This window comes from Rhinolophus hipposideros, assembly GCF_964194185.1.
Source record: "Rhinolophus hipposideros genome assembly, chromosome: 14".
NCBI lineage: Eukaryota > Metazoa > Chordata > Mammalia > Chiroptera > Rhinolophidae > Rhinolophus > Rhinolophus hipposideros.
The window spans coordinates 26,996,028-27,019,144 of NC_138060.1; the positions used below are offsets into that span (position 1 = coordinate 26,996,028).

At 49.6% G+C, this 23,117-nt stretch overlaps 2 protein-coding genes across 3 annotated transcripts in view; both read right to left on the reverse strand.

Annotated features, from left to right (window-relative positions):
• Positions 1–4,898: 4,898 nt before the first annotated feature.
• On the reverse strand, positions 4,899–5,768 carry LOC308507190 (developmental pluripotency-associated protein 2-like; the record flags this gene model as incomplete). The annotated part of the gene is made up of 1 exon (XM_081071825.1): positions 4,899–5,768. One exon carries the CDS (start codon positions 5,766–5,768, stop codon positions 4,899–4,901), a length of 870 nt encoding a protein of 289 aa, XP_080927951.1.
• A 4,975-nt stretch (positions 5,769–10,743) lies between these two features.
• Positions 10,744–23,117, reverse strand: part of PLXND1 (plexin D1) — a 49,997-nt gene continuing 37,623 nt past the window's right edge. The window contains exons 21-36 of one of the 2 annotated variants that reach the window (XM_081073321.1): positions 22,593–22,700; positions 22,386–22,498; positions 21,428–21,532; positions 20,769–20,899; positions 20,303–20,501; positions 18,113–18,259; positions 17,770–17,926; positions 16,847–16,950; positions 16,706–16,769; positions 15,865–15,899; positions 15,486–15,590; positions 14,798–14,961; positions 13,489–13,636; positions 12,347–12,487; positions 12,164–12,238; positions 10,744–11,931 (exon numbers count right to left, since the gene is read on the reverse strand). In XM_081073321.1, the coding sequence (XP_080929447.1) occupies positions 11,815–11,931; positions 12,164–12,238; positions 12,347–12,487; positions 13,489–13,636; positions 14,798–14,961; positions 15,486–15,590; positions 15,865–15,899; positions 16,706–16,769; positions 16,847–16,950; positions 17,770–17,926; positions 18,113–18,259; positions 20,303–20,501; positions 20,769–20,899; positions 21,428–21,532; positions 22,386–22,498; positions 22,593–22,700 (1,913 nt within the window). In that variant the 3' untranslated portion in view covers positions 10,744–11,814. Of the gene's footprint in view, positions 11,932–12,163; positions 12,239–12,346; positions 12,488–13,488; positions 13,637–14,797; positions 14,962–15,485; positions 15,591–15,864; positions 15,900–16,681; positions 16,770–16,846; positions 16,951–17,769; positions 17,927–18,112; positions 18,260–20,302; positions 20,502–20,768; positions 20,900–21,427; positions 21,533–22,385; positions 22,499–22,592; positions 22,701–23,117 lie in introns of both variants that reach the window. The other variant, XM_081073320.1, reaches the window with a different exon arrangement.

The window sequence follows — 23,117 nt, forward strand, 5'->3', positions numbered from 1 at the left end:
TAGTATTTGTCTTTCTCGGACTTATTTCACTTGTCATATCCTCTAGGTCCATCCATGTTGTCACAATGACAAAATTTCATCCTTTATTATTGCTGAGTAATATTCCCTTGTATATGTGTATGACATCTTTTTTTATCCATTCGTCTCTGGATGAACAACTAGGTTGCTTCCAATATCTTGGCTATTGTAAATAATGCTGCTATGAACATGGAGGTGCGTATAGCTTTTTGAATTAATGTTTTTGTTTTCTTCAGATAAACACCCAGAAGAGGAATTACTGGATTATATGGCAGGTCTAGTTTTAATTTTTTGAGGGACCTCCATACTGTTTTCCATAATGACTGTACCAATTTACAGTCCCACCAACAGTGCATGAGGATTCCTTTATTTCCACATCCTCACCAACACTTGTTGTTTGTTGACTTATGGATGATAACCACTTTGACAGGTGTGACGTGATATCTCATGGTTTTAATTTGCATTTTCCTGATGGCTAGTGATGGTGAACTTCTTTTCATATGTCTGTTGGCCTCTTTAGAGATGTGGCTATTCAGGTCCTCTGCCCATTTTTTAATTGGGTTGTTTTTTGGTGTTAAGTTGTATGAGCTCTTTATATATTTTGGATATTAACACCTTATTGGATGTATCATTTACAAATATCTTCTCCCAAAGGTTGTCTTTTCACTTTGTCGATGGTTTCCTTTTCTGCTCAAAATCTTTTTAGTTTGATGTAGTCCCATTTATTTATTTTTTCTATTGTTACCCTTGACCAAGGAGACATTTCCAAAAAGATATTGCTAAGAGTGATGTCAAAGAGTTTACTGCCTATGTTTTCTTCTAAGAGTTTTATAGTTCCTGGGCTTATATTTAAATCTTTAATCTATTTTGAGTTTATGTCTGTATATAGCATAAGAAAATGGTTAAATTTCAGTATTTTGCATGTATCTGTCCAGTTTTCCCAATACCAAATATTGAAGAGACTCTACTCCATTGTATGCCTTACCTCCTTTGTCATCAATTCACTGACCATATAAGTGAGGATTTATTTCTGGGCTCTCTGTTCCATTGATCTATCTGTTTTTATACCAGTATCATGCTGTTTTGATTATTGTAGCTTTGTACTATAGTTTGATATCAGGGAGTGTGATACCTCCCATTTTGTTCTTTCTCAAGATTTCTTTATCTATTTGGGGTCTTTTGTGGTTCCATATAAATTTTAGGATTAGTTGTTCTAATTCTGAGAAGAATGCCAGTGATAGTTTAATAGGGATTACATTGAACCTATATATTTTGTTTTAGGTAGTATGGATATTTTAACAATATTAATCCTTCCAATCTATGAGCAAGGTATATCCTTCCATTTATTTGTATCTTCTTCACTTTCTTTCTCAATGTCTTATAGTTTTCACAGTACAGGTCTTTCACCTCTTTGCTTAAGTTTATTCCTAGGTATTTTACGCTTTTTGATGCAACTGTAAATCGGATTGTTTTATTAACTTCTCTTTCTGATCATTCATTATTGGTGTATAGAAACACAACAGATTCTGTATGTTGATTCCGATCCTGAAACTTTACTGAATTCATTTATTAGTTCTAACAGTTTTTTGGTGGAGTCTTTAGGGTTTTCTATATATAGTATCATGTCATCTGCAAATAATGACAGTTTTACTTCTTCCTTTCTGATTTGAATGCCTTTTATTTCTTTTTATTGTCTGATTGCTATGAGTAGGACTTCCAACACTGTGTTAATAGGAAAAGGTAATAGTGGGCCCCCTCCTGTCTTTTTCCTTTTCTTAGAGGAAAAGCTTTCAGGTTTTTCACCGTTGAGTATGATATTAGCTATGGGTTTGTCATATATAGCTTTTATTATGTTGAGATATGTTCATTTTATTGCAACTTTGCTGAGAGTTTTTATCATAAAAGGATGTTGAATTTTGTCCAATACTTTTTCTGCATCTGAGATGATTATATAGTTTTTAATCCTTTATTTTCTTAATGTGTATCACATTGATTGATTTACTGATGTTGAACTATCCTTGCACGCTTGAGATGAATCCTACTTGGTCATGGTATATAACCTTTTAATATGTTGTTGAATCCGGTTTGCTAATATATATATATATATATTTTTTTTTATTGGGGAACAGTGTGTTTTTCTGGGACCCATCAGCTCCAAGTCAAGTTGTTGTTTTCAATACAGTTGTGGAGGGCGCAGCTTGAACTGGCAACCTTGGTGTTATGAGCACTGCACTCTAACCAACTGAACCAACCGGCCACCCCCAGTTTGGTAATATTTGGTTGAGAATTTTGGCATCTATGTTTTTCAAGGATATTGGCCTATAATTTTCTTTTTTTGTAATGTCTTTGTCTGGTTTTGGTATCAGGGTAATGCTGGCTTTATTAGAATGAGTTTGGAAGTATTCCTTTCTCTTCAATTTTTTGAATAGTTTAAGAAGGATAGGTATTATCTTCTTTGAATGTTTGTTAGAATTCTCCTGTGAAACCACCTACTCCTAGACTTTTATTTGTTGGGAGTTTTGTTTTGTTTTGTTTTACTGCTTCAATTTTGTTGCTAATAATCAGTCTGTTTAGATTTTTATTTCTTCCGAGTTCGATCTTGGAAGGTTGTATACTTCTAGAAATTTATCCATTTCTTCTAGATTGTTGAATTTGTTGGCATATAATTGTTTGCAGTGTTCTTTAATGATTCTTTGTATTTCTGTGGTGCTGGTTGTAACTTCTCTTCATTTATGACTTTATTTATCTGTCTTTTTTTCTTGATGAGTTTGACTAAAGGTATGTCAATTTTATTTATCTTCTCAAAGAAACAGCTCTTAATTTTATTGATCTTTTCTATTTTCTTAATTTCTATTTTGTTTATTTCTACTCTGATCTTAACTATTTCTTTCCTCCTGTGTACTTTGGGGTTTTTGTTCTTTTTCTTCTTTTTCTAGTTCTTTTAGGTGTAAAGTTAGATTGTTAATTTAGGATTTTTCTTGGTTCTTGAGATAGGCCTATATACCTTCTTCTAAGAACTTCCTTCTTAGAATTGCTTTTGCTGCATCCCTTAAATTTTGAAAAGTTGTGTTTTCATTTTTATTTGTTTCAAGACAGCTTTTGATTTCTTGTTTGGTTTCTTCTTTGATCTATTGGTTATATAGTAACATGTTATTTAGTCTCCACATGTCTTTCCCAGTTTTTTTTTTTTTTCCTGTAGTTGATTTCTAATTTCATGCCATTGTGGTCAGAAAAGATGCTTGATATGATTTCAATCTTCTTGAATTTATTGAAGCTTGTTTTGTGACCTAATGTGTTATCTATCCTGGAGAATGTTCCATGTGCACTTGAAAAAATATGTATCCTGCAGTTTTTGGATGAAATGGTCTATAAATGTCTATTAAGTGGGTCTGGTCTGATGTGACATTTAAGACCATTATTTCCTTGTTAATTTTCTGTCTGCATGATCTATCCATTGATGTGAGTGGGTATTAAAATCCTCTGTTATTATTATTTTACTGTGGATTTCTCTCTTTATGTTCATTAAAATATTGTTTTATATATTTAGGAGTGCCTATACTGGGTGTGTAGATATTTATGATTGTTATATCCTCTTGGATTGATGCCTTTAGGACTGTGCAAAGTCCTTTGTCTTTTTTTTTTTTTACATTTTTTGTTTTAAAGTCTATTTTGTCTGATATGAGTATTGTTACCCCAGCTTTCTTTTCATTTCTATAGCATGCAATATCGTTTTCCATCCCTTTACTTTCAGTTTCTCTGTGTTTCTCGATTTAAAGTGAGTCTCTTGTAAGCAGCATATAGATGGATCATGTTTTTAATCCATTCAGCCACCCTGTGTCTTTTTATTGGAGAGTTTAATCCATTTATACTTAAAGTAATTATTGATAAGTATGTACTTATTGCCATTTTAATTGGTTTTTGGTTGTTTTTATAGTTCTCCTTTGTTCCTTTCTTCTGTCTTCCCTTGTGGTTTGCTTGTTTTCTTTAGTTTTTTGTTTGGGTTCCTTTCTCTTTATTCTTTGTACATCTTTTGTAGATTTTTGGTTTGTGGTTACCATGAGGCTTATGTATATCATTCTATATCTATAGCAGTCTATTTTAAGCTGATAGGCGTTTAAATTCAAATATATTCTATAAGGACTACATTTTTACTCCCCCTCTCCACGCTTTATGTTATTGATGTCATGTTTTAGATTTTTGGTGTTGTGTGTCTCCTACTTATTGAATTTTGAGCTTGAAATTTTTTTCCTTTGACCTTTGCAGTAGCTTTTTAAACATCTGATTTGCTGTATTTATTACATATTTGGCTTTTCCTATAGGATATTTTTCGTTTCTCATATTATTTCTGGTTATGGCTTTCCATTTCTGCTTAAAGAAGACCTTTTCACATTTCTTGTACAGTTGGTTTAATGGTGATAATTACTTTAGTTTTTGCTTGTCTGGGAAACTATCTTCAATTCTGAATGATAACCTTGATAGGTAAATTATTCTAGGTTGTAAGTTCCTTTCTTTTCGTACTTCAAAGATGTCCCTTCAAGACTGTAAAGTTGCTGCTGAAAAATCAGCTGATAGCTGTATGGGGTTTTCTTTGTAAGTAATTTGTTATTTTCTCCTTGTTTCCTTCAAGATCGTCCCTTTTGCCATTTTAATTACAGTATGTCTTGGTGGTCTCTTTGGGTTCATCTTGTTTGGAACTCTCTGTGCTTCCTTGACTGGAATGTCTGTTTCTTTTCCCGGGTTAGGGAAGTTTTCAGCCATTATTTTCTTTTTTTCTTTTTTTTTTTTTTTTTATCTGTGAGCTATCTATCCACCGTTTATTCTTTATTACGACATGGTCAATCCAAAAGGAATGATGTGGTTGTGTTCAAACCAGGTTGCTTCTACTTCTTCATTGTAGTTAATCTTTCCATCATCCTCTTATTCTTCTTAACACAATCAGGGCATAACATATTTTCTTCTAGGTCTGGGTATGGGAAAGTGCAGGCCGGTAACAGGAAGAGAGAGATCATCTTCTTAGGAGGGTCAGGGACCCACGCCTGACCTGCACAGAACGGCAGGCGAACCCAACCCTCTCTGTCTGCCAAGAGAGGTCTGCCATGGACCACACTCCACCTGATACCAGAGGTTTGCAGCAGAAAGTTCTCAGCAGAAGTAGGGATGGGACATGAATTCATAGCCTTAGGTTGTACTGCTCTTGCAGCAAGTCTTGCCCACGCTGCCAACATGGCTTCCTGAGCTGAAGTTATCACTTCAATGCTATTGGTCATTTGCTCTCTCTCACTCATCTTACAACTTTTCTTACTCCTTGCTTTCTTGATCACCATCTTGCATTTCTTTGAACTTGACTCCTGTAGTATTTCAGGAATGTTTTGTTTTGCTTCAGAGTACTCATGTTCCTTGAGCCTCAGGTAAACGTCTATTTTCTTGCCATCAGTACTCAAATTAAATTGTTGGCACCAGTTCCGCAAAGTGTCCCAACGCACTTTATTAATTGAAGGCAAAATGGTCGGCAAGGGGAGCATTCGTTTTGGACAAGCTTTGAACTGTTCACTCGTTTGAGGAAGATAAACTTCATCATCTGTCCTAGGAATCTTCTGGTTGTCTTCTGAGATTGAAGAAATGCTTGGTTCCATTTGATGTTCTTCATTAGGTTCCTCACTAACTGGAACCAATGTGAGAATCACACTTTCTTCCTCTAATTTAACCTTAAAGTAATCCTTTTCACTGCTATCAAAATTTGAATTTGCCATTCCCAGGAACACTCAGAGAACAGCAAAGCCAGCACAGTTCCATTATTTTCAGTTCCATTAGTTTCTGTTCCTTTCTCTCTTCTCCTTTTGGGATCCCTATCATGTAAATGTTTGAGCATTTGAAGTTATCCCAGAGGTAACTTAAACAATGCTCATTTAAAAAAAATTTTCTCTTTCTGCTTTTTTGATTGGTTGATTTCCATTAGCCTGTCTTCCAGGTCACTGATCTCTTCTTCTGTATCAGCTAATCTAATATTGATTCCTTCTAATGCATTTTTCATTTTAATGATTGTAGTCTTCAGTCTGCTTGATTTTCTTTTTTTTTTTAATATTTTATTGGGGAAGGGGAACAGGACTTTATTGGGGAACAGTGTGTACTTCCAGGACTTTTTTTTCCCAAGTCAGGTTGTTGTCCTTTCAATCTTAGTTGTGGAGGACGCAGCTCAGCTCCAGGTCCAGTCGCCATTGCTAGTTGCAGGGGGCGCAGCCCACCATCCCTTGCGGGAGTCGAACCGGCAACCTTGTGGTTGAGAGGACGTGCTCCAACCAACTGAGCCATCCGGGAGCTCAGCAGCAGCTCAGCTCAAAGTGCTGGGTTCAATCTTAGTTGCAGGGGGCGCAGCCCACCATCCCTTGCGGGACTCGAGGAGTTGAACTGGCAACCTTGTGGTTGAGAGCCCACTGGCCCATGTGGGAATCGAACCAGCAGCCTTTGGAGATAGGAGTATAGAGCTGTAACCGCCTGAGCCACCGGGCCGGCCCCTGCTTGTTTTCTTATCATACTTTCTAATTCTTTGTTGAAGTTTTCCCTTACCTCCACTAGTCCACTTTCAAGTTAGGTGAACATCTTTATGACTGTTTCTTTGAGTTCTTTATCAGGCAAATTACTTACCTCCATTTCCTTAGGGTTCCCCCCCCCAAAAAAAAAACAAACGAGGTTTTTTCTTGTTCCTTCATTTAAGAGATATTCTTCTGTCTTTTCATTTTGTTTGACTTTCTGTGTTTGTTTATATGAATTAGACAAAATAGCCATCTCTCATACTCTTGAAAAAGTGGCCCTATGTAGAAGCAACCTCTGTGTAAGCTGTGTGTGCTCAGTGTGCCGGGTGATTTGGCAAGCCGGTAGGAGTCGAGCAGGTGCCAAAGTCATCCAGGGCACTGGTCTACCCAGCTGGAGCAGCTGTAGTTGGGGAGGCTAGGTGTGTATAGTAAAGCCTTGTTGATACCGTGTTCCCCGAAAATAAGACCTAGCCGGACAATCAGCTCTAACGCATCTTTTGGAGCAAAAATTAATATAAGACACAGTATTATATTATTATATTATATTATACTGGGTCTTATTTTAATATAAGACTGGGTCTTATATTAATATTTGTTCCAAAAGATGCATTAGAGTTGATTGTCCGGCTAGGTCTTATTTTCGGGGAAACACAATACTGCTTGCTCCTTTTGTTCGAGGCTGAAATGGACTTGGATTATTGTGTCCAGGAATGTCCTGCAACAGCCTTGCAGGTAGGCCAGAGCACCTTGAGCTCCCACAGGCCCTATGGAGGTAGAAAGGGATGTAAACAGTGGCACTCACCAGCATCTCAAACCCCAGAAATCCTGCAGTCCCCAGAAAGCTCCTGTGGCTCCCCAGACACCTCTATACAGTCTCTCTCTTTGTTTGTTGTACAGAAAATGGTCTTGTGTAGAAGCAACCTCTGTGTGGGATTAATGGGTCAGGAAGTTTGGGGAAGCCAGGTATGCTTATAGTTCCTATGACGCGGGCTCACTGGGCTGGAGTGGCTCCTGGCAGGGAGGCTAGGGCTGTATGGTACTGCCTTGTTGTTCCTGCTTGCTCTCTTTGTTCAGAAGCAAAAGGCTCCAGGCAATGTAGCCGGGAACTCACTGTGGTGAACCAGCAGGAGGGCAAAGCACCCAAACAGCTCCCACGGCCCTAGCTGTGGAAGTGGAGAAGGATGTAAAGGATGGCGCTCACCAGCGCATCCCACCTGGAGCGTTCCCGCAGCTCCTGGATGGCTCCCCCAGCTTCCCAGGCTTCTCTTGTTGTTGTTTAGATGCTGTTCATTCAGTTGTCTCCCAGGTGTAACTGTTCTCTATATATCAATACATGTGTATTAGAGTTTGCTCAGGGGAAGCGATGGGTTCAGCATCCTCTTACGGGGCTGACATCTTGGACCTCCTTGAATGAGTGGGGTTTTTTTATACTTGCTCTTAGAATTCAGCTACCATGCTGTGGCGAGGCCTAAACAGCTGGTGGAGAGAAACCAAGGCACCCCAGTTTTCAGCCCCTGCTCTGCTCCCTGACCAGCCAGCACCAAATTGCCAACCATGGGAGCATACCATCTTAGACTTGGATCTTCTAGCTCTAGATGAGCTGCCCCAGCTGACACCCTGTGGAACAGGGACAAGCCTTCCCTGCCAAGCCCTATCTCACTCACAGGTGCATGAGCCACATAAATATTTGCTGTTGTTTTAAGCCGCTGAGTATTGGGGTGGTTTGGTATGCAGCACTAGACAACCATACAAGGGCTGCAGGGCAGACAAGGGCTACATCCTGAAGGGCCCGAGGAGCCAGGGTAAGAACTTTGGGTTTTGTTTGAATTGTGATAAGAAGCCACCAGATGACAGTGCTTGGCAGAGTGGGAGCAGGGCCGCAGCAGGCCAGCGAAGAGGCCCCTGCAATGGTGGTCCTCAGTGCGGGAGGGTGACAGTGGGGCAAGGGGTTAGACGTAGTGGGATCTGGGTAGCTGTTGAAGCAGGGTAGATGAAATTGCTGAAGGGCTGGATGTAGAATGGAGTCAATGATGAATCCACAGTTTGAGGTCTTCACAGATAGGTGACTGCACGGCAACCATTTCCCAGGGTGAAGACTCGGCTTGCTCAGGAAGCTGCTAAGAGATGGTCCAGATGAGGGTGATGGCTAAGCTAGATGGGGCAGAGGACAGGGTGAATTTGAAGGAAGTCAGATAAACTGGACGGGACTTAAGAAGGAAGCCGACAGGGCACAAAAGGCAACTGACACAGCCCAGCATGGGGCATCAGACTGTTCCATTCCTTCCCCTGTTCCCTCTACCCCACCCTCTTCTCCCCGAATCCCACCTGAGGCTTTGTCTAGCTGTGCCAACAGCTTCCTTGGCGTGTCTGTAATGTGGCTGCCAGCAGGGTGCCAAGGGGCACTGTGAGCAGACAGCAGGGGATGGGCTGCTGGTTCTTCCCCGGGTCGGGGGCGGTGTCTGGTTCAGTGTCTGCTCCTTTCAGGACTTGGCCAGGGACTGTGGGAGGCACCCAGGCTGGGTCTGGGATGGCATCATTGAGCATCTCACCTCCAGGAAATGGGGGCAGTCCAGGGTCCCTGGTCTGGCAGAGACTGGTCAGCATCTGGCACCCATGAGACTCGGGCAAGTCTCCTCTGCTGTGTGAGGACACTTCGCCAAAGGCCCCCACTTCCCGTGACCCTCACAGAGTGAAGAAACACCCATAACTGCAAGGCAAGTCTTCAGGGCCTCAGACAAAGACTGGGGCTGGTTCACAGAGGTTGGCCACATCTGTGCTGAGAAATGACCCCAGAAACTAGAGTTTTCCTCCATTGGCAAAAGCATTTTTAAACTTCAGGAAGGAACTGCATGTTAATCAGGCATTAAAACAGGCTGTGGAATATTTAACGACATAGAAAGATGTTCCTCACAGATTGTTACATGAGGGAAAAGGCAGGTTACAAAATGGTGTGTAGACCCTGGTCCTGACTTGATTCCTTAGCCCCCAGACCAGGCAAGCACATGATTTGGAATAGCATTCTCTGAGATACTAACCATAGGTGCATTAGGGTAGCTTTTATTTTCTTTATGCTTCTTGTACTTCCTGACATTTCTGCAGGAAACGTATTCAATCTAGAATCACACCAAAAAAAACCACAACTCCCTATCAAACGTGTCAATAACTTAAATTAGAAAATCTGCTGCTTAATAAGCAGGAACCAGTGCTCAGAATAGAAAATTTGAAGATAAAGAATTTTTCCACCCAGAAGCCACTACAGCAAAAGGCTATTTTTAAAGTTAAATATTGTTTACTTTTCTCACTTTTCTGTTCTCATCAATTCTAAAACTGGCATTTGTGGGATTTTGTTTAAATTGTATGAATTTTTCTGTCCTAGTTCTTACCCTTGATAAATGTGTGTGCTTATTTTTCCTTCATAAAGGGACAAAACTAACCTGAGTGGCTACTAATTTGGAGGTGGCTTTGCTTACTAATGACCTTTTCTGGAGGGTCGGGGATGCACTTTACCCCCAGCACAAGCCCAGCGTCTGCTGGGTGGGCTGGGGTCTCTGGGCATTTGCAGACCTCAGATTAGGTTAACCACCCTCATGGCCTGTAGTGGGGAACAGCCTGCTTTACTAGAAACAGTCCAGGGTTACACTGACCTTGGGGAAAATGCCTCTGTTTCCTCATCTGAAAAATGGGGTTAATGATACATATTTTTTGAGGTAAAAAATTCAGGATGTGTAAATGTAATCTCTTTCCAGGGTGGTTACCTTTGACTTCCCCACACACTTTGGGGGCTGCTGTGGAGGCTGTGGCCTGAAGGAAGCAGGAAACAGCAATGAAGGCCCAGACAACCTGGTTTATGCCCCCACTCTGCCGTTTCCTGGCTGTGACCCGGGGAAATTCCTCATGGTGCTATTTCTACATCTGTAAAATGGGGACAGTATTATGTTCCTCACAGGCTTGTTAAATAAAGTGGGTTAGGAGCTATGATTTCTTCCTGGAGGTCACATGGGTGCCCTCAGAGCCCTGAGCATGTCAGGTGTAAGCCAGGCTCATGGCAAGCAGGCAGCTGCATTGTCCAATTCAACCCTCCCATCACTGATGGCCTCAGAAGGCTGAGGTAGGTTCTGAGCTATGCTCCCCTTCCTCCTGCTACAAGCACTTCTTTTCCTCCATGCCCATCTCAGAATAAAGGCTGGAGCCCCAGCAGGTTTTCCCATCAGGCTTTTATTATAAAGAAGGTTCCAGAGCATCCCGGCCACCCCCTTCCAGCCCCTGAGACTCTGAGCCAGGCCCTGCGCTGGCTAGGTCTGCTGCAGGGGGCCAGGTCAGCCAGAGGGGCACTTGTGACGGGAACAGAATGGGTGATTTTCTCAGGGTGTTGGGGGGGGGGGGGTCTCTGCCAGGTCTGGCTGTCCTCTGGAACAGTCATTTCCAGTGTGTGTTGGGAGCCCCTCGGTTCCCCTCCCCAGGTCCTCTGCACAAGCGGCAGCTATTCACAGTTGGCGTGTGATAAGTTTAATATATAAAAGCTTTCTTAAAAAAACAAAAAGTGGTGCTATCGTTAGGAACACTTCCAGCAAGATCAAGTAGCCCAGCTACAGCCTTGGTGCAATTTAGCCCCTCTCCCCGCCTCAAGACCAGGACTGCCCACACATGTCCCCGTGTCCCTGTCTGTACCCTCCCTGGCTCTGGCCAAAGCCCACGGAGACTCCCCATGGGCAGTGGGCGCTGCCCACTCCACCACTAGCTGCTTAAGCAACAAAACTCTGACACTGCTTGAAACTGTTGTGTGCCCAGGGTCCTCTCTGGGTGAGGGGAAATGGAGACAATGTTTTGGTGGTTGAAGCAGAACCCAATCGAAGGCTGGTTCAAGGAGGCCTCCCCTCTGTCAGAATGGATGAGGTAGTGTTTCCGGCTGCAGCCAGGCGGCCTCTTTCTTCGTTTGGTGGGCCGCGTCAGGCCGGGGCTCTCAGCAGCGGGCTGTGACAGAGCGAGTGGGGGCACCATCCAGGCCGCGCTGGTGGACACTGAGAGCCTTACCAGAGACTGGCTGTGCCATTCAAGGCTCTGTCCCAGAGGCTGGGTCTAGGGGCCGGCGGGAGGGGACAGAGTGCCAAGGGGCCAGGGTTCCTCTGCCTGGCTCAGAGAGGCCCCTCGTTCCCCTTTCCAAAGCTGACTTTGCTTAGTCATTCCCCAGCCGGGGTGACAGGCACTGGGGACCAAATGAAGCTGAGGGCCGGGTGCCCTGTTGCACCCCAGCACCGGGTCTGCAGGCTCAGGCCTCGCTGTAGCACTCATAGATATTGTCCTCCATCAGAGCCACCACCTGCTCGAACTTGTGCTGCAGCTGGGTCCTCCGGGCCGTGGGGTTTGCCTCCAGGGCAGCCATAATCTGAGGGTGAAGCAGACGAGCAGTTGGATCACAGCCCTGGGCCCCAGTGGGTTCCCCCCACCGATCTTGGGGAGAATAGCCTGCCTGGGTTTCCACCACTGGCAACCTGCCGCTAAAGTACAAACGTCCTGGGATGTGAATACTGAAGCGGAAACCTCTTCCTGGGTTTTCCTGCGCAGAGTGGAGGTGAGCAGGGCTGAAATGGGGGGTGCCTCACACCAGGGGTACCCACCTGCGGGCGATACCTCTTGGCATACTTATAAATCTCTGCCATGGCCACATTGGTATTGAACTCGTTCTGGTATTTCTACAAGAACAGAGAAGGAAGGAGTTGGGAGGGGTGGTTAATCCAACCATCAGACTTGGGCCCAGCCCGTCACAGGCCAGTCCTGGGCTCCCCAGAGCCCGGCCGTACCCGCGACTCCTCAGCGAGGTGCGCGTTCATCTCCTGCTCGCTCAGTGGCGTCATGTCGTGGATCTGCTTGTAGTAGCGCTGCACGATTTTCCGGTACTCGGGGATCTCCTTGGCATAGAGGAGCTTGTTGGTTGGCGAATCCTGGGTAGAGAGGAGTGAGGGAATAAGAGACTACACAGATTTGTCTTTTTCTGGATGAGCCCTGGTCCCTACTGCCACACTAGTGGTCCCATCCGTGACCAGCGGCTCCTCACCCACTCCGCCCTGTCCTGTTTGCCACGGCACCGTCAGGGTGAGGGCCTGAAAGGGGACCTACTGCTTTTAGGGGAAAAGTGCATGGGCTTTGTGCCAGCTCTTTGTCACACGCAGGCTGTTTTATTTACATCCTCGCTTAGGGTTGTGGGGCTGGGTGGCGAAGACTTCTGGAGGCCTGATTGCTGGCTCAGTGGAATATTTCCCACCACATGTTTCCAACGCCCAAAAGTGAAACATGCCAAGTACACTCCCAGTTCTTTGTCTGTCACAGGCATCCTGCCTTCTGAGATAGTGAGAAGGGAGGGCATTTTCTACCTCTCGTGGCCTGTCGCTGAAAGTCACGGGCTAAATGCAGGGCCCTGTACCCACCGTCCTGCCCTGCCATCTCAATGCTCACAGCAACCAGCGCTCTCTCTCCTCTCCACCCTCTGAAGCCCGCTGGCTCCTCTCCCTGCAGAAAGATGCTTCGGAGAGCTCCCTCCTGGGTCTATCTCAGAGGTCTTGGTCCTCTTCACTCACTCGAAGGCCCACCCCTTCACTCAGAGCCCACTCAGATGGCTCTTGACCATCAGGAATGTTGCTTAGAGCCTGGCTGACTCTCGGATGACACGAGATGCCTCACCAAGCAGGTTGTCCACACTCACACTGGCTTCTCAGGCCTGGCGCTATGACCTAAATGTCCTGAGCTGGTGCTGGGCACTCCTGAGGCAGGTGCAGCTTATCCGCAGTGAGGCACAGTTTCTGACTGTAGGGGCCAGCGTGTGAGTCTCTCTCCTTCTCAGAATGTCCCCATTCATCCCACGTCCCCCAGCCCTGAGCTCCTGCAGTTCTCCTCCCAGGAAGATCTCAGTGCCACCACTGGCAGCCTGGCCCCGAGAGCAGCTGACCTTGCCTAGCTGAAGGTCAGAGATGGAGCAGGCGTCAATGAAGGCCTGTGCGATGACCGAGAGGCAGGCGTCGATATGGTCTGTCTTGTCGATGTCAAAGACAAACTGGGGGTTTTTCAGGATGTTCACCCAAAACCGAAGAGGAAGGCTGTGGGATGGAGGCAACAGAGAAACTGAGCCCAGCTCAAAGGTGGGGCGGCCAGGGCCAGAAGACAGGCTGGCTTTACCCTTCGAGGCCAGTTGAATATTGTCATGAGATGAAACCTCTGGAAACCTATTTGCTCCTCCACAAACGGGGCTGATAAACATCCCTGCTGACCAGGGTGGCAGAGAGGCTAGGAGCAAGGTTTCTCGTGTGGAGAAGGGCAGAAGGCGGAGGCAGAGTTGCAGGCCTAGCTGGGGCATGGGGACCTCAGTGCATCCTCGCTGTCCACCTCCACCCTCACCCCTCACAGAGCCTCCTGCAGGAGCCTCAAGCCACGTCCTGGTTCTCATTAGAAGCACCCCCACCCCGCCTGGCAGTCCACAGATCCTCCCTCAGCTTTGCACGGCAGCAGGAAGTCTACCATTAGCTGGACAACTAAGTAGGCAAGGAGGGTGGGGTCTGGATCCTAAGCTTTGGCTTCAGGAGGCCAGAGGGGTGGTAACAACCCCACTCTGCGGCCTTCCAGGGACTCCGCAGCCCAGAGCTTATGGACCCCCCCAGAGCCCTGAGAAGCCCTTGTAACTGCACAGAAACTTCTGGAGCCATGGTATTGTTTCTGAGGGTCAGGCTGAGGTTTTCAACAACTTCTTGTTGGGATCTGTGACCCCAAAAAGTTAAGACATGCCTCAAAGGAAGGCTACAAACTGGGTATGAGAATCAGACCACACGGCTTTGAGCCTGGCTCTGCCATTGCGAGAGCTGTGTGACCTTGAGTAGGCGCTTCTCTGTGAGCCTCAGTTTTCTCATTTTTTCCATGAAGCTGACAGTAGCTTCCTGAGGAGGGTGGAGGGAGAATGATGGTAGGGCAACATGCCTGCCCCATTCCACGCAGAAAACCTGGCTTCTAGCCGCTCTGCCACCCCAGACGGCATGGATGTTTTATAGTTAATTCTTATACTTTGGATTACTTTTATTGCCCTGATTGTACAGCTGGGGGTAACTTAAAGCACAGAGAGGTTAAGTTGTTTACCTAAGATCACACAGCAGAGTGGGGACTGAATCCAGGCAGGTGGACTGAGAGACTGGGCTCTAAACCCCCACACTACTGCTGCCCCTAATGATACATGGAAGCTTCACAGCCCTCCCCACATGTGCACCACCCACCTATTTGTCTTCCAGATGTGAAGGGTGTCGGGATCCGAGATCCCCCTCTTCTCAGCCTGCTCCTCCAGGAAGTCGAAGAAGTACTTGACAGCCAGCGGGGGCTTATCTTCACGGATACTCAGAATGGCCTTGAACAGGTCATCCAGAAATTTCTGCAGCGTGCCCTACAGGGGAGCAGGGTGGCTGCTGTCAGTCCAGACCCCGTATAGAGGGTAAGTGGGCACCTCTGGTGGCTCCAAGGAGCCCACAGTGCTGGGGCTGGTGAATGTGGAAGCCATGTGGCAGCAGGCTGGTCTCCTAACCTCTCTGAGCCTGTTTTGCCGTCTGTGAAATGGGTTAGTGAAACCTATCTTATAGGGGTGTTGAAAGGAATAGGGCATGGAGGGGGAAATTGGTGGGGCCAGGGTGTGGTCTTTAAGGTGCCAATTGCCACCTGAGCCGTGTGACCTTGGGGACATCACTGACTCCTCTGGGGCTTCTGCTGCCCTCTCGGTTACACTGGCTAACACAGAAGACGTCTGTCCAGCACCTTTCATGGTTGTGAGCAAAACCCCCCTTAGGCAGGACCCTAAGCCCTCAGCCGCTTGCCCTGGAAAGCCATCTGGCCCCACAGAGGAAGAGCTCTCAGCCCCACCCAGGTGAGTGCACAGCTGACCCTCCCAAGAGGTGGAGAGGAAGCCCAGCCGACCTTGGTGGACAGCAGGCGAGTCAAGTAGATCTCCGGTAGCACCTTCTTGCGGTGGCTCTGCCGGTGGGACTTCTTGGGCTCTGCCAGCTCGTCTGTGGGCAGCACCTGGGAGACCGGAGTGGTGGTCAGTGCCAGCACCAGGCACCATCCCTGGCCGTCCTGGGGGCGGTCCTGTCCTTTTCCGATAGGCACTTGGTCTGCACACACTTTGTGTGTACAGATGCCCAGGCTCCCTCTCATTCTGGGTCCCATCCCCGCTCCCCCAGCCCTAGTCTTTCCCAGGGACTGGGAGTGCTCCCCAGAGGCCCAGTGTGGTAGGAAGCCAAGTCCACACCCCGTGATGGGCGGGAGCCCCCAGGGCTGGAGGCCGGGCACTCACCAAATGGAAATACTTCTCGGTGTCCAAGTCTTTTACTGAGAGAGGAAAAACACACACAATAAATAAACAAGAGAGAGGAGGAGGTGGGAAGACAGAAAGAAACCAATAGAAACAGAGTTCCAAAGAGACACATGGAGAAAAGGAGATAGAGGAAGAGGCAAAGAAAAATACAGAGATAAAAGAGAGAGACCCAGAGAGACACAGAAAATGAGACAAAGATAAAGGTAGACGCATTGAGAAACATAAAAATACACAAGGTTTTAAGAGAAGTGGGGAGAGCGATGGAGAAACAGAGATGGTCACACATGGAGAGGGGAGAGGCCCCGGGGTGGCTGCCCTCACTCACTCCACCCTCCAGCCAGAGCCTCTGCCAACCCCGACCTCACAAGCTGCTGGGAGAGACCCAAGCTCCTGCTCCTGACCTCAGGAGGGGACCCTGAAACCCACAGGAGCCGAGGACCCCAGGCCTGGCAGTTAGTCCGCCGGGCCTGGGGCATCTGAGGGTGTGGATTGTGGGACTTGAGGCAGTGGCACAGCCCCAAATCCTAGATGGGCATGCCAGCCTTCCGCTCTGCCCTGGCAGCTGCCCAAACCTACTGGAACCACCTCCCGCCCTCCTGGGGCCGCTGTGACTGCCCAGAGGAAATCAGCCTGAAGCCTGGCCACAGCGCCGGCCCAAAGGCTCTGCCCAGGCAGTACTGGGCAGAGGGGCCTGGCCCGGCCCCTGCCCCCAGCAAGGAGGCCACAGCCCAGCCCAGCCTGGCCTCTCGAAGCCTCAGTTTCCCCACTAGGACTGCTCAGAAGGGGCCCTACACACCCTCCCCATGTCCACCGGCGCTACCTCGGCCCAATGTGTTGTCCTTCTTGTCTGTGAGGCTCATGGCCAGGGAGGCGCCTTCAGGGATCTGACAGGAGAGAAGCTGAGGTCAGAGGTCAGGTTAGGGAGGCTGGGCGTGGGGTTTGGTGGCACTGGGGATCCCACCTTGTAGTGGGCCAGAGTGTTGAGTTTCTTGCGGCCATCCTCCATCACGGAGGTGTCATCCAGGTCCCGGAGAATGTAACTCTGTGTGCTCGAAGCGAACCACTCTGGGGACAGGGAGCAGGGTGTCAGGGCCAGGGGAAGGGGGCCGCCGGGGGCAGCACCAGCCTGGCCACACAGGGAGGCCGCTTGCTCCCTCTGTGGACCCTGGGGCATGCATGCCTCTCCCCGAGCCTCTACAGAAGGGGATGGGGAGACAACTGGGGAATGGTGTCCCAGTCGTAAGCACAGAGCAGGAGTTCTGGAAATGTCCTCGTCCTCAGGGCTCTGTTACTATTGCTGATTAAAGAAAAGGTGCCACCTGTGAAAGGCTCACAGCCCTTACGGGGCTCCCCGCTGTCCTCCAGGTGAAGCACAAGTGCCGACTGCCCTTCCAGGACCTGGGAGACTGAGTGCCTGCCCAGCCTCACCTCATAGCCCAGAGGAGATGCCAGCCTGCATGCCAGCCCTGGAGAGCCCCCTGAAGTTCTCTGCTCTGAATGGACAGTCACGGTGCCAGCCTGGTGCTTACAATGGGGCCTGGCACAGACCAAGCGCTCGGGAAAGGCTGGTGATCATAAGGGGAACGGCCCTCGTTCTTGACCAAACCAGAATCCTGTGCAACCTTCAAAACTCACTCCAACATCCCCTTCTGGGAAAAGCCTTTCCTGAACTCTGCCTGCCGTTGCCCGCAGCTGCTTACGCTGCAGGGCCTGTCTCCCTACTGGAAGAGGAGCTCCTTGCCGATGGGCACCTTGTCTGACCAGCTGTGTCCCCGGCGCCAAAATGAACGCACCTTTGCTGAATGAAAGAGTGTATGACCAAGCTAGGGGCTGGTTCCATCAAAGCAGCCCCATGCCAAGTTGTGCCACCCCACCCCTGCCCACCGAGGTCGACGTCCTCGGCGCGAGGCCACTGGGAGTAGGGCACATTCTTGCAGAAGGCCTCCAGGATCTTCTCCTTCACCTGCGTAAGTGTGTCAGTGTCCATGGCCCGCACGCTCAGCGAGTCCATGCCACAACCCTGGAAGGACACGTTCAGGTTCTGCACGAGAGGGGGCAAAGGGTCAGCAAGTCCCCACGTCACTGCCCTGGGCCCAGGTGGGGTGGCGACCTGCTTGGGGAGGCCAGGGCAAGGCTGGAGTCTGCAGGCATGCGAGGATCCCCTCCCAGCCAGCCCGGGAGACGGTGCCACCTTGCTGCCCCGCTGCCCTCGCCCCAGCCAGCTCACCCGGGGCTTGGCCTCGATGTTCTCCCGCAGCAGCCACTCCTCGTTGAGTGTGTAGCGGGCCTTGCCCGTGATGGCGTCTATAGAGCCCTTGTTGATCTGCTGCTTGATGGCGCACAGGAGCAGGAAGAACGGCTCCCCCACGGTCTCCTGGGGGGACACGGGCTGTCAGGGGCTGAGGCCCTGCCTGGCCATCCCAGCCCCACCACCTCCCTGCTCACCATCCATATTTCAGCGCCCAAGCCTGTGGCCATGCTGCAGCCCCCACCTGGAACACTTTCACTACCCCTTTCCACCAATGCCTCCATGGCTATCTGTTTAATATCCTCCTTTTGGATCTGGTGCCATCCCTGTCGTCCCAACTCCCTGGGTGTCTCCATGGACTCTAAGGTTGAACACTGCCAACTGTGGCTGGGCACATTCATTTCGTATTCCCAACGACCCTTCCACATACTGCTGAGGCTCAGAGAGGGCAAGCCACCAGCCGAGGGTCACCCAGCTGGGAAGTGGCAGCGCCGGACTCAAATCCTGGATCAGCTGACTCCCAAGCCTAGGACTCTTTCTGCTAAGCCTCACAAGGTGAGTTCAGGTGGAACCAGAACACAGACGTGGCCTCCAATAATCCAAATCACAGCCTGGTGAGCGTGGAGAGTCTTGGACTTGACTGGGGCCTCAGATAGCCCGGCCCTCGACAATTTCCCTTTCATAAAGTGCACACAGCCAAAAAGGGACTCTGCTGCCATCCATAGCTATGAGCTGACTTTCATGGTCATTTTATAGCAAGTGACCCACGTGTTCCATTCATAGTGGATATTTAGGTAAACACAGAAGGCTGATTTAAGGGAAAAAATAAGCATATAATAGTATTAGGCAAATTTGGCAAAGACTATGAAGGCAACATGCCAGCTCTTATTCCTGATCTAGTTCTCCAATTCTGGGGGCGGGGGGGGGAGCCAGTGATGCCCCATTTTCTGGAGGAAACAGGCTCAGAGGGAAAGCCTGGCTGAGGCCACACAAAGAGGCCAAGGGAGCTGGGTCCAGTGTCCACTGTAGCCCCTCTGGTTCCTGTTGCAGCTGGGTCTTTCCTGATGACTCAGAAGGCAGACAGTAGAGACCAATACTGGGGCGTCCTGGTGATCCCTCCCTGGGACCAGTCTCCCCTATTCCACCCCACTCCCCCACTTACCCCGAGAGGATCCATAGGGCTCCTCTAGACTACCTGGCCCTAATAAGCCCCAAGTCCAGGGACAGAGGCCCCACCTGATAGATAGGAACCAAGGTCCAGAGAGAGCAATGCCTTTTCAGGGTCACACAGCTGGTTTATGCCAAAGACAGGACTCAAGCCCAGGACATGAGGCCCTGGTTCTGGGCTCCACCCTGGCCTGTGCCTTTCTTTCACGATCCCAGATGACTCCCTGGCCTCTACCACTGCAGGGCAGCTGGACACTGGGGCAGGAACAGGGGCTGAGCGACTTCCGTTCTGCAGCAAAGCCCTAATCGGGTCCCTTTGGCAGAGTGCAGAAGGCCTTGACTATGTAGCCCCACCGGCCTTTCTAGCCTCATCTCTCATCAGAAAGTCACCAGACTTCCTTCAGTTCCTTTTATAAACATCCCCTTCTCCTGGCCTTTATCCATGCTGTCATTAGAACACCCTCCCCACCCAACTTCTTACCTGGCTCGTTCCACTAAGCCCTCAGGCCTCCGTTTGGAGTCACCCCCTCCAGGAAGCCACCTTGAACCCTCCCGCCGCGTCTGAGGCCTCGATGGCTGAGCTTCACAGTATTGTAATTTGTTTCCATGTCTGTCTCCCCTAACACTGGAAGAGTCTCAAGGGCCAGGCCCAGGTCTAATACTCCCAAACCCGGAGCGGCGGCCCAAAGCCACACCAGGGAAGGTTTGATGACTGAGAAAACAATCTTCCATAACAAGGCCCTGCCATGGCCTCTGTTCCTCCCTGAGCTGGCTCTGGGCCCTCGCAGGAAGCAGCCTCCTCTGAGCCTCAGTTCCTCGTCTGTATAATGGATCCTCTGGGCCTGTACCCACCCTCCTCTGAGTCCCTCTGTCCACATCTGCACAAAGGACGTGACAACCCCCCTGGAAATGCTGCTGGGAGATAAAACAAAGTCCGACCTACAGGAAGGCTCAGAGGGGGCGGCCCCTGCAGTGTGGGTGGCACCGCTGCACCCGCCTCACCCGCAGGCAGCTGTACATGCAGATGGACATCCAGTTGGTGAGCATCTTCTCGACCACGGACTCCGTGCGCCGCAGCATGAGCTTAGGGTTCTTGGCGGCCGAGGCGTCGATGAGGTCCACCAGCAGCTCCTTCATGATGCTTGTGTAATACTCGAGCTTGCTATGGAGCGCGATGGTCAGCAGGGAGGCCAGGCTGCACCTGTGGGTGGTCACGGGGCGTCAGCTCCAGCCGTTTCTCATGGCTCTGGGATCTGGGGACCACAAAGTGGGGGCTCTGGGGCCACTTCATCACGGGTGTGCCTGTGCAGGAGGAATCCGGCCCAGGAAGGGGAGGACCCCCAGGACCTGATGCTGGGGGCCAGACAACTGCCCAGAGAACGTGGTGATTTGTAAACTGCCCCAGCCAGGACCAGCACTGTGGCCTCAGATGGGCCCCTGTCCCGCGCCCAGAGCCTGGCAGCCTGACCTGTCACGTACGGCGAAGTCTTTCTGCTGCTCCAGTGCGTGGACGAAGACAATGAGGAAGTGTTTGTTGTTCAGAAGCGAGGAAAACAGGCCAATCCCCTCTTCCATGTTGGGCCGGCAGCTCTCAGGGATCTGTGGAAGCGATTGGTGATGCAGTTTTCACAGGGGCTCAGGGGTCCAGTGCCTCTACCTGGTCTAGGAGTTAGCACTTATAATGCCATGAATGGCTCCTTGAATGACTCCAGGGATGGGGAGCTCACTACCTTTTAATAGTGGAAGCTTCTTATTCCCTGTGATTGGAACAATGGCTCAGTTGAATTGAAAAGTGGGGCACAGAGAAGAGCAAGGGTGCCTGGAGTTAACCCAGTGTCCCCATGTGTGGGACGGTCTCACCTTCTAGGCTCTAAGCAGCAGGTGGAGTGGGATGTCCAGGGAGGCCCAACCTTCTCCCCTCTCTACCTGGCCTGGGGGTCAGCATTTATAACAACACTCTGAAGGGCTGCTTCAATGCCTCCTGGGATGGAGGGCTCACTACTATTCCATGGCAGGCGCCTCCCAGCCCCCGGTGATTGGGATCAATGGAGCAGTGGGGCCAGAAAGGGGCAGGGTTGCCCTGAGGCAGCCCAGTGTGCGTGTGCACGGGGAGTTGCAGGTACTCACCTTCCACTCTCCCAGCAGCGGGTGGGTCTCCTGCACTGGGGAGCTGCCCTGTGAGTTGAGGGTCTGGGAGGGCAGTATGTAACGCTCTTCGTAAAGAGAGGAACACTGTGGAGGCAGACCCCCCAGCATCTCAGTGGGGCTGCAGTCTCTTGACTGGCATGCAAGGGCCGCTCAACAAAGGCAAAGGGACATCTTATAAAGGAAGAAGAGACAGTGGGCTGTGCCCAAGGAGCCACAGGATTCCAGAGGAGTGGGGAGGGGTGTCCCAGGGGGCTTCCTGGAGGAAAAGGAGGAGTGGAACCAGCAGAGCCAAGGTGTACTAATACAAGAGGGCATAAGGCTTAAAAGGAAGCAACAGTAGCGCAGTGTAGAATAAGGGAAACTGAGGCAAAGAGGCTGACAGAGAGGAACCACGACATGGGCTTGTTTGGCTGCTGTATGGAGAACAGTGTGGACAGTGCAAGAGGGCATGGCCACTGGCACAAATGCTCTGGACAGGTCAGGGAAGGGGGGACAGGGCCGCAGCCCCTGGAACAGAAAGAGGCATGGAAAGGATGGAGCAGAGTCCAGCGGGAAGGAGGAGGGGACATGTAGACCAAGGAAGCCTGGCTAGGAAAGGACCCAGAGATGAGATGCTGGCAGGACACATGGGGCCTGGGAGCACCTGGGCTGCCTCTACCGCCCCCTCAGTGAAGGGAGAGGCAGGCTTGGCACCCGAGGAGTGAGGCTGGCAGCTGGCTTCCATACGGACAGTTACACATCAAGTGAGTAGAGAAGGAAAGTGGGGGGAGAAAGGGCCTCCCCTGACAGGCCCTGTGAGTGGGCGTGGAGGGTTTGCATTCCTTAAGGAGCCCACATTGCACTAGCCAGGTTTTCCCAGATGCAAAGTGCCCTCCGGAGCTGCACAGCCTAGACAGGCCCAGGAGCCCCTGCGGTGGCTGGTGAGGGGAAGGCTGACCTTAGGGAAGAAGGTGCGGGTCACAAAGTGCTTATATTCCAGGAAAGGGATGCCCTGGCTGCGGTTCAGCTCCTTGGTCAGATCCGTCATATCCGTCTGCAGCTCAGCAAAGCCTGGTGACAGGCAGGTGGCAGTGAGCGGATCTCAAATTCATTCCCCAGTTGGGAAAGCCGAGGCCCACACTCCTGCATGGTCCCCACCGGCTACCTTTACGGATTTCCTCTCGGATCTGAGATTCCATCTCCTCCATCTGCAGCAGCGTCTTCTGCCAGTAGCGCTCGGCACGGCGGCTCTTAGTGCAGAAGACGAACAGGGCTGTGGGCAGCAGAGGGGAGTCAGGCCTTGAAAGCCCTTTGGACAGCATTTTTTGGCACCTGCTATGTACAGAGCCTGGGCCTGGAGGGAGAGGTCCTCCCTGTGGTCTCAGCTCCACCTCCTCTGGGGAGGGTGTGGGAAGGTGGCGCTCAGTCCTCCACTCCTGAGTGGGCTGACAAACTCCTATGGGGCATAGGGCTTGGGGAACAGCCAGTAAAATAAAGCTCAATGTCCCATTCTTATAAAAAGCAGAGAGTGAGAGTGAGAGCGAGAGAGAGAGAGAAAGAGTGTGTAAGATAGTGATAAACTATTTTTAGTGGCTTCCCCTAGGTGAGAGAATTATGGGTGATTGCTGTTCCGTTTTTTTAGCATTTTTCAATTCTTTCTACAATAACCAGATGCTATTTGTGAATTAAG